Source organism: Camelus ferus, chromosome 10 (assembly GCF_009834535.1).
Source record: "Camelus ferus isolate YT-003-E chromosome 10, BCGSAC_Cfer_1.0, whole genome shotgun sequence".
NCBI lineage: Eukaryota > Metazoa > Chordata > Mammalia > Artiodactyla > Camelidae > Camelus > Camelus ferus.
In genome coordinates, this window is record NC_045705.1 from 21,042,976 (window position 1) to 21,059,963 (window position 16,988).

The 16,988-nt window shown below is 48.0% G+C and overlaps 1 protein-coding gene across 1 annotated transcript in view; it reads left to right on the plus strand.

The window, feature by feature from the left end:
• The first annotated feature begins 450 nt into the window (after window positions 1–450).
• NAT10 (N-acetyltransferase 10) overlaps window positions 451–16,988 on the plus strand; it is a 37,981-nt gene continuing 21,443 nt past the window's right edge. Inside the window, exons 1-10 of the mRNA XM_006195052.3 lie at window positions 451–1,612; window positions 3,518–3,640; window positions 4,066–4,157; window positions 7,257–7,428; window positions 8,858–8,980; window positions 10,663–10,724; window positions 12,110–12,224; window positions 12,320–12,427; window positions 15,505–15,638; window positions 16,803–16,896. Coding sequence (XP_006195114.2) covers window positions 3,533–3,640; window positions 4,066–4,157; window positions 7,257–7,428; window positions 8,858–8,980; window positions 10,663–10,724; window positions 12,110–12,224; window positions 12,320–12,427; window positions 15,505–15,638; window positions 16,803–16,896 — 1,008 coding nt within the window. The 5' untranslated portion in view covers window positions 451–1,612; window positions 3,518–3,532. The remainder of the gene's footprint in view (window positions 1,613–3,517; window positions 3,641–4,065; window positions 4,158–7,256; window positions 7,429–8,857; window positions 8,981–10,662; window positions 10,725–12,109; window positions 12,225–12,319; window positions 12,428–15,504; window positions 15,639–16,802; window positions 16,897–16,988) is intronic.

Genomic DNA, 16,988 nt, shown 5'->3' on the forward strand with positions numbered 1-16,988 from the left:
ACTACAGTAGTTGGTTCTCATTGCTTCTACTCTTGCTTTCCTGTAGCGTAATTTTTTGCACAGTGGCCAGATTGAGTCTATTAAGACTGCAAATCAGATTTTGTCACTTCCCTGTTACTCAAACTCTGGTGGTTTCCCATCACACCTAGAAATTAATTTTAAATCTGTGGCCCACATACCCTTTATTTGGCCTAGTCACCTACCGTTTTTTTCCTGTACTTTGTTCACTGTACTCTGGCCACAGTGGCTTCTTTGCTGAGACTTTCCCCACCACTTCATGTGTTACATTTCCGCACTGGAAAGCGCTTCATTGAAAATGTTCTTAAGGCTCATTCTTTATAAATTCATGTCTTTGCAGTCCAGTGTCACCACTTGAGTCCTTCCATGTCCACTTATAAAGCAGTGCCCTTGATTTTACTCACTGGTTACTTTTTTTCTTAACACTAAACTTATCCAAGAGTAAGTTTCATGAGGGACAGGAACACTTTGGTCATTTTATCTCTTGTAGCTGACATTGACATTTTATTGAGGAAATTGTAAAATACTTGATGATGGGTGCTGGACTAAATGGGTGGTACTGCTAATTACATTAGATTTGGAAGTACAGAATTACACTTTGATTTGAGGAAGGAGTTTCAGGAAGAAAGGGAAATGAGTGGCCTCAAAATTCTGATCGGAGGCTTCTGAGAAATGTCAAGGAAGCAGTTGGATTTGTTTAAGTTCAGCGATCTGGCCCCCCAGAACTAAAACTATATAGGTGGCCCTTGAAGTCAACTGCTTGACCCCGTTCGTCTGGGACCGTGGCGGGGAGGGAAAGTAATTGAACGAGAGCTGACCACCAGAACTGGTTTTCAGAAGAGCGCCAGTATTTGGCAGCCAGACAGAGGCTTAAAGGGAGCCTGCAAGGTACAGCGGCCGCAATGGTGGAAAGAAAACCTATCTGGCCACTGCTCAGGCGGGTCTACAAGATCAATAGGATGAAGAGAGTCTAGTGGAATTAATGCGATAGGTCTGCTGATCAAGTTTCCTCATCTTGGAACATTAAAATGGAAAGTTACTTTTAAGAGGCTGGGCAGAATTACGTACAGACCCCCTAGACAGTCGTCTCGCGTAACCAGGCTAACACTGAAAACCCTGGACCACTTACCGTGAGGGGCCCCGATCTATCTGGGTACCCAGGCTACCCTAGCGCAGTGACAGGCCCTGCGGGTGCGGCCATCTGCATGCTTATTCTGCCCTCTGTAGCCAGGGTATCTTAGTTCTGGTATGAAGAGGCAAATTACACCCAGCACGACAGCTACCGCGTGTAGAGACTAAACACAGCCGCAGAGGCTGTGTCTCCGCCTCCCGGGCCTCTGACGTCATCACTCAGAGACAGGGGTGAAAAAGGCCCCCTCTCTCTCGCTGTCGCCTCGCCGTTAGTGTGCTGGCGCACGCACCGCCTATCAACGCCTGAGCGGGACGTGCGTCGCGGAACCAGGCGAACTCTGAGAACCGGCGGTTAGGCATCCGCTAGGGGCAGTCCGCTGCCCCTGCCTCTCCCGCAGAAGTTCGGTATCCCCACGTGCTTCCACTTCCCTGCTGGCTGGAGTCCGCCGGGCTCGGGGCGCAGGTACCCATCACAGGGTGGCTGGGGATGGGTGCTGAGGTCGTTGTCGGTGTCTTTCTTGGACCCGGAGGAGACTGGCTCCAGGACGGAGGCTCTGCATCCGTGCCGATGCCCGGCCCACGCGGACTGCCGCCTTACACCGGCGCTCCTAGATGACAGGACCCTCTTCCCTAGTAGGCGGCCAGTCGGGAGTGCTTCTCGAGCACTCTTGCGGGTTGCGTCGCTCTATCTCCACCCTTTAGGGACTGTAGCTCGGATCGGGGTGGGTGGTCGGGGTGAGTGGATGGGGACAACACTTTAGCTTTCCCGGAGCTTGCCCACAGTTCCTGGTTGAAGCACTGGGCATTGAACTGAGACAGTCTGATTCCAGATCCTCCTACACTCTTAGCCACTTCGCTATGCTTATTCGTTTATACTCTTTATTCAGCAGGCACATTCCGGATTTGTTTTGTTTGCCAGTGCTCCTAGAATGATGCGTGGTATATATAGGTGCTATGTTTATTTGTCAGACTAATAGATGAATGAATGAAAAGTAATCTTTCTTTTCCTTCAAGGCCTTCCTCATCCGTTAAGCCTTCCATGGCAACTCTAGCCCACAGTAACCTCAGACTTTAATCAGACCACTGGCTGTAGCTATTATTTTTACATGTAGTTTTATCTGTCTTTAGACAGATTATCCCTCATTTCTTTCTCTTAAGTATTTTCTCCAAGGAAATTTAAAGCTCCTTGAAGTCAAGGCTTTATCTGGTACTACTTCTGGGGCTCCCACAATAACTAGAGCAGAAAGCAATAATTAGTTGTTGATTGATTGATTGATGTGGGATCTTTGTGTGGCCGGCAACAGCTGACAAACTGGGGAGGTTGGTAAACTGAAAAGAGTTCAGGCTTTGTAAACAGGGGGACCTGAATGTGAATCTTGTCTCCGTCACTTTTCTTCCTTGGGGTACTTGAGTATTTATACTTGGCTCTTTCTTTATAGAATGGGAAACATCAATTGTGACGTAGTGTTTTACAGTAAGATAAAACTTCAAATCCATTTTGGATTAAGAGGCTAGAAGGACAATTAAGGCAGGTCAAGTTTCAGTTAATGAGCTTTATGTGTAGAATATAACAAACACTGGAGTTTCTAAGTAGCATGTCATTTTTACACTGTAGAAACAATATTTCTGGTGTTTCTTTGGTATATTATGATAATGATACAATGTTTTATCATATGTAATCACAATAACTTTTGAAATCTATATGTACAGGCTTCAGTATAGTTTCCTCTCCTTTGAGGAAACAATTGGACACATTCCATCATAGTAATATTTGTTGATTTCTTTTCTTTGACATTGTTAGTAATATACGTGAATTAAAAAAACCCAAATTCCAAAAAACAAAAGAACAAAATAAGAATCACATGCAATCTCACCAGCCATAAATACATTTTGGTGTGTTCTTCCAGTCTTTTTGTTTTTCTTTGCGTGTTACATACATCCATATCTTGCCATGTTATCCTGTAAGTGTCTATATCCATAGCCTTAGATAAGTTTTAAAAATGAGTTTGAACAATTTTTTTTGAAAACTGCCTTATTTTCCCTTAGGTATATCATATATTTTAATCATTCTATTTTTTTGAACATTGTTTCAGATTTTTTTTAAAAAAACTCGACAGAGGTGTGAATTGCAGCTTCCCTGTTGACTTCTCATTCCGAGGGAACATTTTCTTCACCTCCCAAGCCTAAGTTTCCTAATTTTAAAAATGAGGCTGATGTCTCCCCTAGGGAGCTGTTTGAGAGTTAAATAAGATGCTACTTATAAGTGTGCCTGGCATAGCCCCTGGCCCCACAGGAAGCAGCCACCTAATGTTCCTCAGCCAGACCATGGATAGTCATGTCCAGTCGTGTTTCCTTCTTTCTGTTTTAGTGATAGTTTTTCACCATGCATCGGAAGAAAGTGGATAACCGAATCCGGATTCTCATTGAGAATGGGGTAGCTGAGCGGCAAAGGTCTCTCTTTGTTGTGGTCGGAGATCGAGGAAAGGATCAGGTAAGACCTGGTGAATGCTTCCTGGTAAATGCTTACTTTGTGTCCTGTCCCACAGTCAGCATGTTGCAGACCCACTGGGGTGTTACAGTAATGACATTAAGGTCCCTTCGATTGGTTTTCTTTAAATGAAATGCATAGTGGGAACATTCCTTAGTTTCTTGGAAGTGGTAAGTACTGTATATTTAGAATTATTAGCATACATTATTAGGTTAACAGCTTTCAACATCTGGGGTGGTGGACTGAACATAGGGGTAAGTGTACAGTGACCTGGCTTCTAGTCCCAGCCTGGGCACTGCTTGCCAGTGGACCTGGGCCCTTGTCCTGGCCCTCAGTTTATTTTCTACATCTGTCAAATGAAGTCTTGGGCCTGGCAGTCCTAAAGGTCTCTTTTGGCCCTGAGAGTCTGTGGCTTTTTCCTTTGGCAGGTGGTCTTACTCCATCACATGTTGTCGAAAGCAACTGTGAAGGCTCGGCCTTCAGTGCTGTGGTGTTATAAGAAAGAGCTGGGGTTTAGCAGGTAAGCTTGGTCCTTTGAGTGTCCCATACCACTTCCCATTCCTGTTCGTTGGCTAAATGCCGGGAAATGATTCCTTGACATAGTTTTTCAGGGATAGTTAGTGAAGGTGCTATCTCTGAGGACGCTTCCAATAGAGAAAATAACAGAGCTGAGGTCCTTTTTTCATTCCTGATAGTAAGTTTCAAATCCTTTTCGTGTTCTCTAAGTCCCCAGCCTAATTCCTTACTTTCTGCATGCGATTTTTCTTCCTAGTTTTCTAAGCTGATTAAGCCCATGCAATGCACATTCCTTCAGTTATTTCTGGAAGTCACTGATGACCTGATGCCTCATGCAACAACTCTTCTCCCTCTTTCTCCTTTTCAGAGCTCTTCCTCTACTAGTCTATTGCTGTTTTTGACAGTTGGCTTTCTTATTTGAAGCTGTGGAACTTAAGACTTCTTGTGGTATATAGCAGACCTCCAACACAAACATGCTTAGGCACAAATGGAATTCATTGAAGTACAGTTGACCCTTGAACAACTTGGGTTTGAACTGTGTTGGCCCAATTTATAAGTGGATGTTTCTCAGTAGTAAATACTACAGTACTACCTGGTCCATGGTTGGCTGAGTCCTTTCATGCAGAGGAGCTCTAGTCACGGAGGGGCTGACTGTAGGTTATACGCATATTAGCCCTCACGTTCGAGGGTCAGCAGTATACAGGCTAGTGAGATCTGAGCTCTGCCTCAGGAGTGGCTCAGCTGGAGTGCTGATGCCCCAGTCATTGTTCGTTTTCTCGTCTCTCCTGTCTGCTCTGTCCTTTCCCACTTGAGATCAGCCTTCTGCCGTCTGTTCCCCATGGCAGAAACAGCACTTGAGTTTTACATGTTTCTGGTTCAGCTACATGGAAGTCTCTCCCAAGTTCTTGTAGAGGGACACCCACCCCTGGACCAGGGGAGGGGGGTGGGTCACCTAGCAGGAACCTGGCAGCTCTGCCTACAGTTGTGTGTGTGGAGGAGTTTGGGGTGTGCGTGCTGTTCCTTGACAGATAACCCACGATATGGTCACCTCAGAACAGCTCTCCGTTCTGACACTCGGACCACCTTCCTGAGCTCTTCTCTCTCCCTGATCTCATCTCCTACCCTAAACCCAGCTCGCACTGGGATTCTGTCCTTGGGCCTCTTCTCCCTCCTTTATTCCCAAATGTGTTTGTCTCTACTGTGGACTCTGAGACGTGCCTCCGGCTCTGGCTGCTCTCTGCTGTGGGCAACTCTTCGCCTTGGCCCCTGCTCCCTCCTCCACTCAGGGTGCCACTTGCACCTCTCTGTCCTCACCTACTGAGATGCTCCCCACTTTTCAGGGCCTGCCTCCTTCAGGAAGCATTTCCTAAGCCCCTCGTTGCAGCGCATGGCCCCTCTGCCCTCTTCAGCCCTTGTCTTCTCTTACAGTGCTTGTCACCCTCCTTCTCCCTTCCTCCAGATATGGTCACTTGTACGCTGGTCTTTTTTGATTTCCAAGTGAGTTCATTTACTGAGGAAGCATCTCCTGTTTATCTTAATTTTTTCATATTTTCAAATGATCTGACATGTTTGTAGTAGCTGCTCAGTTAATATTTGTCGAATTGAATGTATTTTCTTTTTTAATGGAGGTCCTGGAGATTGAACCCAGTACCTTGTGTATGCTAAGCACGCGCTCTACCACTGAGCTATTTCCCTTTTCCCCTGAGTTGAATGTATTATTAATAGGCTTTAAAATTATTTCCATTTTACTTAAGTGCCAAAGGCACAAAGTTTGATTAGTTCGTATCCTTTGTTCTTAAAGAGACTTGATTTTTCCTAAAAGAAGCTAGATTTTGAGTAGTTTTGCCTTTAAAAAAAAAAGTAATAAAAGCGTTATTGCAAGTAGTATGAAAAATACAGACAAATCACAAAGGTGAAAATAAAATAAAATAAAATAAAAAGCACCCATAATTTCAACACTTGTGCATTGTTTACATTTAGCTGTATATCACCGGTATGTAATTTTAAACCATAACTGACACATTCTTTCATAATTGAGCAAGTAAGCATTTTTAATACAGATTGAGAATAAGACCTGTTGCGTGTCAGCAGAACTGTAAGTTTCTGGGGCTTCTAATTCTCACTGCTGTTCACTTGATAAATGCCACATGGGTGCAGATTTAGACAGTTCACAGTATTCTGGGCAGATTTGCCTTTCAAACTTAACTCACCTTATTTCACTTTTAAACTCCTCTGTGCCTCTGGTAGCTCTCCCACCCCTACCTTGATGGGGCAGAGCATTAGGTTAAGGCCAATGCCGAGTCACGGGCTAAGGCTGGAGGAATGGTGGAAATGAACTCGCCCAAATGCCTCCTTTGACGTGTGAGGAGGGGGAGGCCCCAGGGGAGGCCTGGTTCTAGCTATTCAGTTAGAGAACTGTGATAAAATTTTGGTCAGCTATAATCCTCAATTCTGGAGTTTTCTTGTTCTCTCTTCTGTAAAAGAGTTAACTGACAGTTGGGTATTCAGAGTTTTTAAAGACAAAAGAAAAGTTCAGGGATTTCTGAGAGAGGTCCGGGTTCCATTCCCTATCCAGATATATTTTCTATCAGTACTGTCTTAGATTAGGTCTTCCCTGGAGGACTTGATCCCACAATCTGGGAAGGAAGTGGAGGAATTCATTTAGGAATCATAGATACAGTAACCCACCGTCACAGTGCCTTTCCCAGGTCCTCTGGGGAGCAGCGCTGTGTCACTGAAGCATTGGCTTGAGACTGAGGTAATGAAGCCACCAAGGTTTGGTTTCAAGCTCTGGCCAAATGTGAGGTGTAGGGACTCCCATTATCCTTTGTGTAAAGTGAAGTGCCTGCTGAAGGTGACAGCACAATGGCAGGGGTCACACGCAGGCTTGCCACTGTCTCCCTCTGAAGCCCCTCTTCTTCATCGCTCTGCTCTAATGTCTCTCCAGTTTCCTTCACATTCAAAGTGAGGGGACTAGCCCTACAGTTTCCACATTCCCTTCCAGCACTGAGGGTCTAGGTAGGTGATTGTTGAGCCTGTCCCCTGCTCCCAACTCTAACCTCTCCAGTTAACTGGCTCTCGTGGGATGGGGGGTTGATTGCAGTCATCGGAAGAAAAGAATGCGACAGCTGCAGAAAAAAATAAAGAATGGGACACTGAACATAAAGCAAGATGACCCATTTGAACTCTTCGTAGCTGCCACAAACATTCGCTACTGCTACTACAATGAGACCCACAAGATCCTGGGCAATACCTTTGGCATGTGTGTTCTCCAGGTGGGTGACTTCCTCCAGCCCGTGCCTGGGCTCAGAGCACTGAGGGGTGCTTGGGCTGTCTGGGTGCCCATGAGAACGGGTGTACAGAAAGGAGAGAAGATTCACATGTACACCCCTCCCCTCAAGCTTTATCAGTGGAAGACTTGGCCACTTTCCAAAGGAAACTTGGTAACTCACCCCATATAAAAAGAACATTTTTTTTTTAAATGTAGTTAGGGATTGAACCCAGGACCTTGTGCATGCTGAGCATGCGCTCTACCACTGAACTCACTGAGCTCTACCCACCCCCTAAAAAGAACATTTTCTACCTAAAGCAGAACTTGTCTAGAGATGCCAAAACTGGCAGTGATGTTTCATCACACCTGGGTCTAACAAGCTTGGTGAAGCACTGACCCTAGGACCCCAGACCCTCACTGGAGCTACCTGAAGACTTTGGTGACCAGAGAGCAATTCGATTTATTTTAGCCAACTGGGGGCAGACCTGTGTACTACATCCTATCCAGAGTGCTTGACTAGCATCACCACCGCCACCCTCACCCCACTCCCACCCTTCTAGTCCTTAAAGCCCCCTCACTTTCCCCCTCAGAGAACTTACCTGGTGAATTTCTTCAGTGGCATGTATTCTTTTGCCTGGCACATTAAAAGTTCCACATTTTTCCTTCTTTTGAGCTCTGGTGGTCTTTGTTTTAGTCTGTGATTCTTTGACACCTGTGATGCCCCTCCCCCAGCCCCATAAAAAGAAGACATTTAAGCACAAATCTCCACATTTAAGCACAGATTGCCACATTTTACTATGTATTTATTTTATGTATGCAATATTATGATTACACATACTGTGAAACATAGCTTATAAATTTAAGAAATGAGGTTGGAATTTTTGAGTAGAAGTGCTGGGTTTTTCTTTCTGCATTCCAGTGGGTCGTCTGTACTCTACTGGCTTGCATCCCACCTTGGAGGCTGGAAAGAGCATTTTGTCTGTTCTCACCTGCTCTCTGAGTTGCTTATGCTCCACACTGTTACCAGGTGCAGTGATGATGGCTCCTTTAGGCAGTGGCTCCCTCATGTGGTGCAGCTGAGTTTTGTTAAACAGTTTCCATCTGTAAACATAGCAGAAAGTGAATGTGAGAGTTTCTGAAATCCAAGTGTGAATCAATGAAGATTAGAGAACTTCTTTCCAAGTAAGATTTTATCAGAGATTATGAGAAGCACGTTGATATGTTGAATCAGGTACACCTGTTCTCCAGAACTGGGCTCTCTTCCGTGGTCCCCTAAGTAGGGGTGTGTGTGTGTCCTGGTGAGTCAAGTGACGAATATGGTCTTGAGTCTGTGCTCAGAAACCCTCCTTATACCTTATCACCTGACCCTTGGTTGAGCTTCCCTGTAGGTGTTCTTTGCATAACCAGCTGGTTCTAAGGGCTCCTTCTTCCAGGATTTTGAAGCTTTGACTCCAAACTTGCTGGCCAGGACTGTAGAAACGGTGGAAGGTGGTGGGCTGGTGGTCATCCTCCTGCGGACCATGAATTCACTCAGGCAATTGTACACGATGACCATGGTGAGTGTCTATGTTTTAACCTAGTTGTGGGGTTTTGAATCAGTCTGTTTCTACTGTAGGCTGCTTTCTTCTAAGAATTCCTGTCGGGCAGTTCCAGTGAGCAGCTGGTACAGCCTCGGGACTGGGAGCTCTTTGACTGCAACTGATGAGGAAGTCGCTACAGGAACCCCCTCCCCCCCACCGGCCCCAAGCGGGCTGGGACCTCGGAGTTGTGCATTTGCTTTCAGGCATTTGCAGATTCTGCACGAGTGAGCTCCAGACGTGATGCAGCTGTTGTGTAGTTACATTTCTGAAATAGTATTCCATGGAGAGCCACGAAGTGCCTGCCTACATTTGTCGATACTGTAGAAGGGGAGCGAGCACAGGCCTCCTCCCTGGGCCCTTGTCCTAGCGGGTGACGAGGGAACGTTGCCATCCCCCTCCCAGACTGGCAAGAACTTTGACTCCGGGTGGGGCGGGGTGGGGGGAAGTGTTTCTCTCCCCAGACTGAGGACGTAGCCGGAAGTGGGGCAGTGTCTCACTGGGGGCAGGGCTGGGCTCTGACGCAGCAGTTTGGCCACGTAGGTGTTCCGAGTGACAGGTTTTGCATCACATCCATGGCCCAACTGCTCAGGAGCTATTCACATTGGCCTCAGGGCTTCGTGAGCTGTGTCCATCTGGTGAAATGGACTTTCTCCAACCTTAGTGCCTGCTTCCTGTCCCCTCCCCATCTCTCTTCAGTTCACCACCACCCCTCTGGCCTCCTCGAAGATCCTCAGACATGCCCCCTCTCCTCAGTACACTCACCTGAGGGCCCGCACGCTAGCTTTCCCCACGGGAATATCTACCCGGCTGACTTCCTCACTGCATTCAGGTCCCTGCCCGAATACCGCCTCCCCAGTGCAGCCTCCCCCACACTCTGCAGCGTGTGGTTTACCTGGCACTCCTTAACCTGTTTCAGTTTTCTTCAAAGCACGTTACAACCACTTAAAGTTAGACACTTGTTTATCGTCTGGCTGCCTGTGCTGGTCTCCACACTTCACGGAAGCAGGGGCTTCGTTTTCCTCCCCAGTGTGTTCCCCAGTCCTGGAAGAGTGCCTGGCCTCTAGTCAGCCCTCTTTACATACCTGTGAATGAACGAATGTCTGCGCCCATGTCGCTTCGTTTATTCTTCTTCCCTCTCGTGGCTGCCCGCTTATCACCTCAGAGGGCCTTCCCTCACCTCCTGTATAAGTAGCCCCCCTCCCCACCCCCACTGGCTGTCCCTGCACCTGGTTTCTCACTCGCAGCATTTGCCAAAATTTGTATCTATGAACTTGTTTGTCTCTAGCCAACCATTTGACTGTGAGCTCCATGAGAATAGGGTCATGCTTTACTGAACACCAGTGTGTGCTCAGCTTGTCTGGTGTTGACGTGTGTGTTTCATTGAATGAATGAATACATTTATGATGCTTGATAAAGTGGGAAAAGTCAGAGATGAGGTGAGGGGACGTTTGTTGTAATGAGAATCATTGCATTTAGTGTCTGATCCCAGCTCCAGTAAATCACATTTGGCCAGTTCGGCACAGCAGTTTAGGTAGGAGTGGGTTTTTTGTCTCTAGCAGCATTGCTGATGCCTCTTTGATCCCAGGGTTACTTGATGGAACTTCCTCACGTTTGGACGCTGAGCCTCGGCACTTTGTTAATGGATATTGTCTTTTTAGGACGTACATTCAAGATACAGGACTGAGGCCCATCAGGATGTGGTGGGAAGATTCAATGAGAGGTAGGTCTGGAGCACATTTCTTAGTCCCTCAATGTGGGGAGTCACAGTGGGAAGATTTCCATCTTGGACCTGAGTGAGAGCTGGGCTCTGTCTGAGGGAAGGTAGTACGGGAGCCCCAAGTGATTGGAGTCCTGACAGCAGCAGGAATTGTGGCGCTAACTGGGAGTAACAGTGAGTGGAGGGCTGGGGCCAGGACTCTGTCCTCCTCCTGGCGCTAACCAAGTCGTTCCCGCGTTCTGGCTCTTAGCCTCCGCATCTGTCAAAGGGGCAATGTGTCTGGATCACTCTTTCCCCAGATGTGTTTCCCAGAACACTCGTGTTTAAGAGGGACCTTATGGCACAAGAGTTTTCTGGCCCAGTCTCTCTGGGAAATACTGGCACTGCTTTTCCTTTATGAAGGTTCGCGTGTGCCTGTTGTAGCTTCTGAACAGTATTAGAGCAGCAGGGACCCGCTTGATTGTTTCCTCCATTTATCTGACCACAAAGCCCTTTTTAGGGAACACCAGCTAGCAGCCTATGGAACACCTTGGGGAGGAAGAAGCTGTGGCCTAGATCGGTGGTTCGCAGTTTTGCTTCTGGGGAGACTTGGCAGTGTCCGGAGACACTTTATCATGAGCTGGGTGTGGGTGAAGGGTAGAGGCCAAGGAGGCTGTTAAACAGCTTAAAAGGCACTGAAAAGCCTCTTCAGCAAGGGATTACCTGGGCCAAGCTGCCGGGAGCGCTGAGGTTTAGAAATCCTGGCCTGGAAGAGCCGTGGGGCCGATCACATCTCACCCACTTCTGCTGCTGCTCGGGAGGAGCAGGCCTGGAGGGAGCCCAGTGCTCATGGAGGGGCCTGAAGCTGGTGAAGGTGTGTGAGGCCTGTTCTTGCAGCTGAGGGAGAAGCTGGATCTTATGGCCAAATGTGTTTGTCTACAATGTGGGTTGTATTTCTCAAGGGAGCTTTCCTCTCCTCCCTTTCCTTTATTTTTGCCTCCTGTGGCAGAAGGTAAATCCATTTGTGTCTGTTTCCCTGTGTGGCTGGTGAGCATATGTGGGGTGGGTTTGAAGTTTCCAAGTCAAGGATGGCTGAGACACCAAGTCCCGAAGGGTGAGCCTGGGAGGATGTGGGACGGGCCAGGTGACTCCGGGAGCAGCTGGGGTTCTGCACAACAGGAGCGCTTGTAATCAATCTCTTAAGGGAGTTCCCCGTTTTCTCATTTGCTGTGTGTGTTCCGGTGCCTTGTGAGGGAAACTGGGATCATCTGGCACTGCTTTCCAGCTGGGTTTGGCTTTCTCCAACTTTCTTAGAGACGTGGGCCTAGATCGATTTCCTGAAGAAAAGTCCTTCCCTTGCTGTGTAGGAATTGCCCCCAACACCTCATGACGGTGGTTTTGTTCCTCAGGTTTATCCTTTCTCTGGCCTCGTGTAAGAAGTGTCTCGTCATTGATGACCAGCTCAACATCCTGCCCATCTCCTCCCACGCCGCCAGCATTGAGGCCTTACCTCCCCAGGCCCCGGTGAGCTGCCGGGGGTCCGGGAATCTGGGGGAGGCTATGTTTTCTGTGCTGATCCTCCCTGGCAGTGGCAAACCTACTCGTCCCCTCTCTGGTAGGAGGAGAGCCTTGGTCCCTCCGATCTGGAGCTGAAGGAGCTGAAGGAGAGCTTGCAGGACACCCAGCCTGTGGGCGTGTTGGTGGACTGCTGCAGGACCCTAGACCAGGTGAGCCTGGCGTTTGGAATGTCCCCACCCCAGTCTAAGCAGTGGAGAGGGAAAGGAGCAACAGAAGCCAAGTTCGGACAAGTCGAGACTTGGCTTCTCCCTGGGGAAGGAGACTCTTCTGTCGCTCACACTCAGGCACAGGCAACAGTGTGGGTTCCCAGTATCATCTCTGCCTTTCCCCCAAGTTAACAGTTCAGGGAGCTGAGGGCTGGAGAGAGATGGGTTACATTTAAAGAGGAATACCTTCAGCAGTTTTTCCAGGAGAGGGTGATAGACTGATTTTCTTTCATTTTAGTTGAGTTTGGATGACATGAAGGCTTTTGCTTAAATTGCCTTGTGCGGAAGCGAGGGAAGCTGGAGGCCCCTCGTACATACCCTGGCTCCAGTGTGAGGCCTGATGAGGCCCCTGTGATGAGGATGTGTACCTGGTCTTCAGGTACAGACAGCAGGCTGGGCTGGGAGCTGCCAGGATGCATTTCTGTGCTCCCTGAAGTGGCCGGCGCTGGTAAACTTGGTTTCTCTGGTGCTTCCTGGGCGGTGATGGGAGCTGAATGGGCGTGGCCCAGAGGCCTCCAAGCTGTCAGGTGTGTTCAGGGTTCTGGTCCAGCCTGACCAAGCAGCACAGGCCTCTCAGCGCTGGGCTCTGCCCTCGTGCTGGAAAACAGTTGCAGTGATGCCGCCCGCTCAGGGCTGAGTCCCAACAGGCTGGTTTCTCTTTTCGTTCTGGAAATGGAATCGCCAGCTACACAGCTCTCTCTGCAGCCCAGGCTGCAGGCTTTAACCTCTCTCAGCCACTTTCTGGTCCTCTCTTTATCACCAGAGAGAGGGTGGGGAAAGGGAAGAAGAGGGAGAAACCACAGTACAGCAGTATTGTTATAAGAAAATAAGGGGCCCGTGGCCAAAAAAAAAAAGAATCAGTAAGTATGAAAGTGTGCATTAAAAATAGAAAGTGGTGTTTTACTTGGCTGCCTCACTCTGCAGACACACCTAGTATTAACAGTTTATTGTGTGTCCTTCTGGATCTTTTTCTTTGCGTATAAATGGATATTTAAAATACATATATATATGGAGGGATCACACTGTACAGAGTGTAAGTAGTCCCTGCTACACATTGGGTTTGATTCCAGCTCTTTTGCTGTTATAAACAATGCTGTTAGGACATTCTTACAGATACATCGGTGGGCACCATCTCTGGGATAAGTTTCCAGGAGAGGAATTGCTGGACCAGAGTGTGTGTGCATTAAAATGGGTGTCACACCAGGTTACGGAGCCACCACCAGTGTATGAAAGGGGCTTTTTCTCTGCAACCTTGCCAACACTGAGTACTATCTAACTTGTAAGTCTTTACCAATCTGATATGGGAACATAGACTCATTGTTTCAATTTGTATTGCTTTATTAGAGAAGCAGGCACCTTTTTAATATAACAACTGGTCATCTATTTGTTTTTGTAAACCAGTCTGCTGTTTTATATTGGTTTTTCATTTTTGAATATTATTTTGAAATGTATTTTTAGTCCAGATCCTTACTCTTTTATTGTGTTATTGGATTTTTCCAGTTATGTTTTATCAGAGTTTTTAACTTCTCTAAAGCAAACAACAAAAGGATAAAATACAGCCTTCAGCAAAGGATAAGGCAAGTAGGATCTGGATACCCCCTGAGTGTTTCCATCTGGAGACTCTGGCTTCCTCTTGCCCCTCCGTTTCTTTCCCTTCTGACTGCCTGGGCCTGAGTCAGTGTCTTCTAGGTGTTGCTGCCTGGTCACTTGAGGCAGCTTCTTCAGGACCAGGCAGGCCAGCCTGGACCATCTGGCCTTCCTCCCAGCCTCAATGGCCTGTTCCCAGGGCAGATCCCACTTGGGGAGCGGAGTCTGGTCCCTGAGTAGTGTCGTGGTCCTTCTCATTCATGCCTCTGGCATCTTGCTTTCCCTTCCGGTGCCAGGCACTCCTCTAGGCGCCAGGCTCAGCAGTAAACAAGAGGGACACACCTGCTTTGCGGGGCTCATGTTCTGATGGGATGGGGCAGACAGCGAATCAAGGAAATAAGCAAATCAGGCAGTACAGCAGAAGGTGCTGCATATGACCGGAAAATGGAAAGAGCAGCAGGGAGGGGTGGGGAGTGCCAGGAGAAGGGCGGGGTGCTGTGAGTCTAGGTACCGTGGTCAGGGAGGGCCTCGTTGAGAAGGTAGTATTTGAGCAGGGTTAAAGGAGTTGAGAGAGTGAGCCAGGTGGCTCTCTGTGGGGAGAGTGCTCGGGCAGAGGACCACCAGGTACACAGGCCTGCGGTAGGAGTCCCCTGGTGTGCTCGGGAGGCTGCTTGGGTTGAAGCAGAGCGAGCAGACATGGGCAAGAGGAGATGACGGAGGTCAAACGGTACAGGCTGTGCAGGCCCCTGGAAGGGCTTGGCGCTTACTCTGTGAGTGATGGGAGCCACCAGAGGGTTTTGCATTTACGGTGTCAGCACAGCTGCTGAAGAAACCCCAGGCTTAATTTTAAAAGGATCCTTCTGGCTACTGTGTTGAGTCTAGATGGCAGCAGAATGGAGGTGGGCTTAGGAAGACTAATTAATTTGGAGGTGACTGTATCAGTGGAGGCGAGACAGGATGGTAGCTGGGACCAGAGTGGTAGAGGAGGATAACGGAGAGGGATATGTTTTGAAGGTGGTATTGACAGGATTTGCTGATGAATCAGAAAATGGAGAAGGCTCTTAGCCTGAGCCATTGGACAGTTAACTGAGCTGGGGAAGATCGTTGGTCGAGGGGGACTGAGGAGGACATAAGGCGTTCAGTTTTAGGTTTGAGTTGTTGGTTAGACGTACAGGTGGAGACGTGCAGGCAGTTGCGTGTATATAAGAGTCTGGTGTGGGAAGAGCTCAGGATGGAAATGTGAATTTCAGGGTTATCAGCATCTAATTGAGACCAAGGGAGTGAGAGTCCAAGTGCTGAGCCCTGCTTCCTGACCTGTAAGAACTGCCCCCTGGTTTAGCCTTGGCATCAGCCTGACTTCTCTGCGGTGATGGTGTTGGATGGCTGAGTCTTGGCTGTCCTCAGAGCACATCTGATATTTTCTCTTTCCACAGGCCAAAGCGGTCTTGAAATTCATCGAGGGGATCTCTGAAAAGACCCTGAGGAGTACTGTTGCACTCACCGCTGCCCGAGGAAGGGGAAAATCTGCAGCCCTGGGGCTGGCTATTGCTGGAGCTGTGGCTTTTGGGTAAGGCAGTGTGATTCCCCATCTTCAGGCACGCTGAGCTTTGAGGGAGCGGTGCAGGAGCAGGGCTCAGGGGACAGGGAGGCAGCTGCTGGGTCTGAGTAGGCTCCTGTGTAATTTCTCTAAACCCGGGGTTTCTGTCTAGAAATAGCAATGCTGTTTCCCCCAAGGTGCACAGACACGTGCAGGCACTCTCAGACACACACACCAGGGCCTTTGTGATCACTATTTAGAGTTGAACACAAGAGAGCAAAGAAATGGGGGTAAGAAACTTAAAAACTCTCAGGAGATGGAAATGTGTATGACAAGCTTTGCTGACTGAGAAAAGTGTAAGTTTGACATGTTAATGATTTTGATCAATATTAGATCTGTTTGCTGCTGAGGAGCTGCCTTTGAGTGTGATGTTCCTTTCTGTTCTTTTGGCCTGGGCTGCTAGGAGAGCATGTAATTCCAGCTTTGCAGACATAAATAATGGACCTTGAGTTTACCATGTCTTCCTATATGCATTATCTCCCTTGATGCTCCTAATAGCTCGGCTAGCATTTCATAGGTGGATGAACATAGGCCCCAGGAGTTTGTGACTCACCCAAGATCCCTCCCCAAGTCAGTGCCGGTAGTGCCAGGGCTGAGCTCAGCTCCTGACTTCTAGTCCTCTGTTCCTTTGGCTGCTCCAGTGGTACCGCTCGGCCCCTCAGCCATTAGCATCCTTGATGTTCAACAAGGATCACTCGGAGGTTTACTGTGGTCTTGGCCTGAGCACTCTTGAGCTCTCCAGCTTCACAGTTTGAAACCCTCAGCAGAGCTAGTGATGAAAGTGAAGCCCCCTCGTCCCAGGGTACAGGACCGGGAGCAGCATGCCGCTTTGCATGCTGCGGGAGTGGTCCCCACAGCGCCCTCAGCAGTGGGCTTTCACATGTCGGCAGCTCAGTGCCAGGATGTGCTGCCTTCACACTGGTAACTCGTTTTCATTAGTTTGGGAGGAAAAATGCCCTTGGGTCCTGAGCTGCTTTACTTTTCCTCCCCCAAAACGTATCTTTTTTTTCTGCCATTATTTCTGGTTATCACCTGTGTAATGGGCAAACAACAGTGTTTTCTTTTTTTGAGTTCTCTAAACATTTCTTAGATTTCGTTACTTAAAAAAAAAAATCCTCCTCTTTTGTTCAACAGGTACTCCAATATCTTTGTTACATCCCCAAGCCCAGATAACCTACATACTCTGTTTGAATTTGTGTTTAAAGGATTTGATGCTCTGCAGTATCAGGTAGGAAATCAGGATAAGAGCTTATTTTGATTCTGTGCTGGGTGTAAATGCAGGTGAAGTCTTTAGAATGCAAGCTGACTTTCTTAATATTT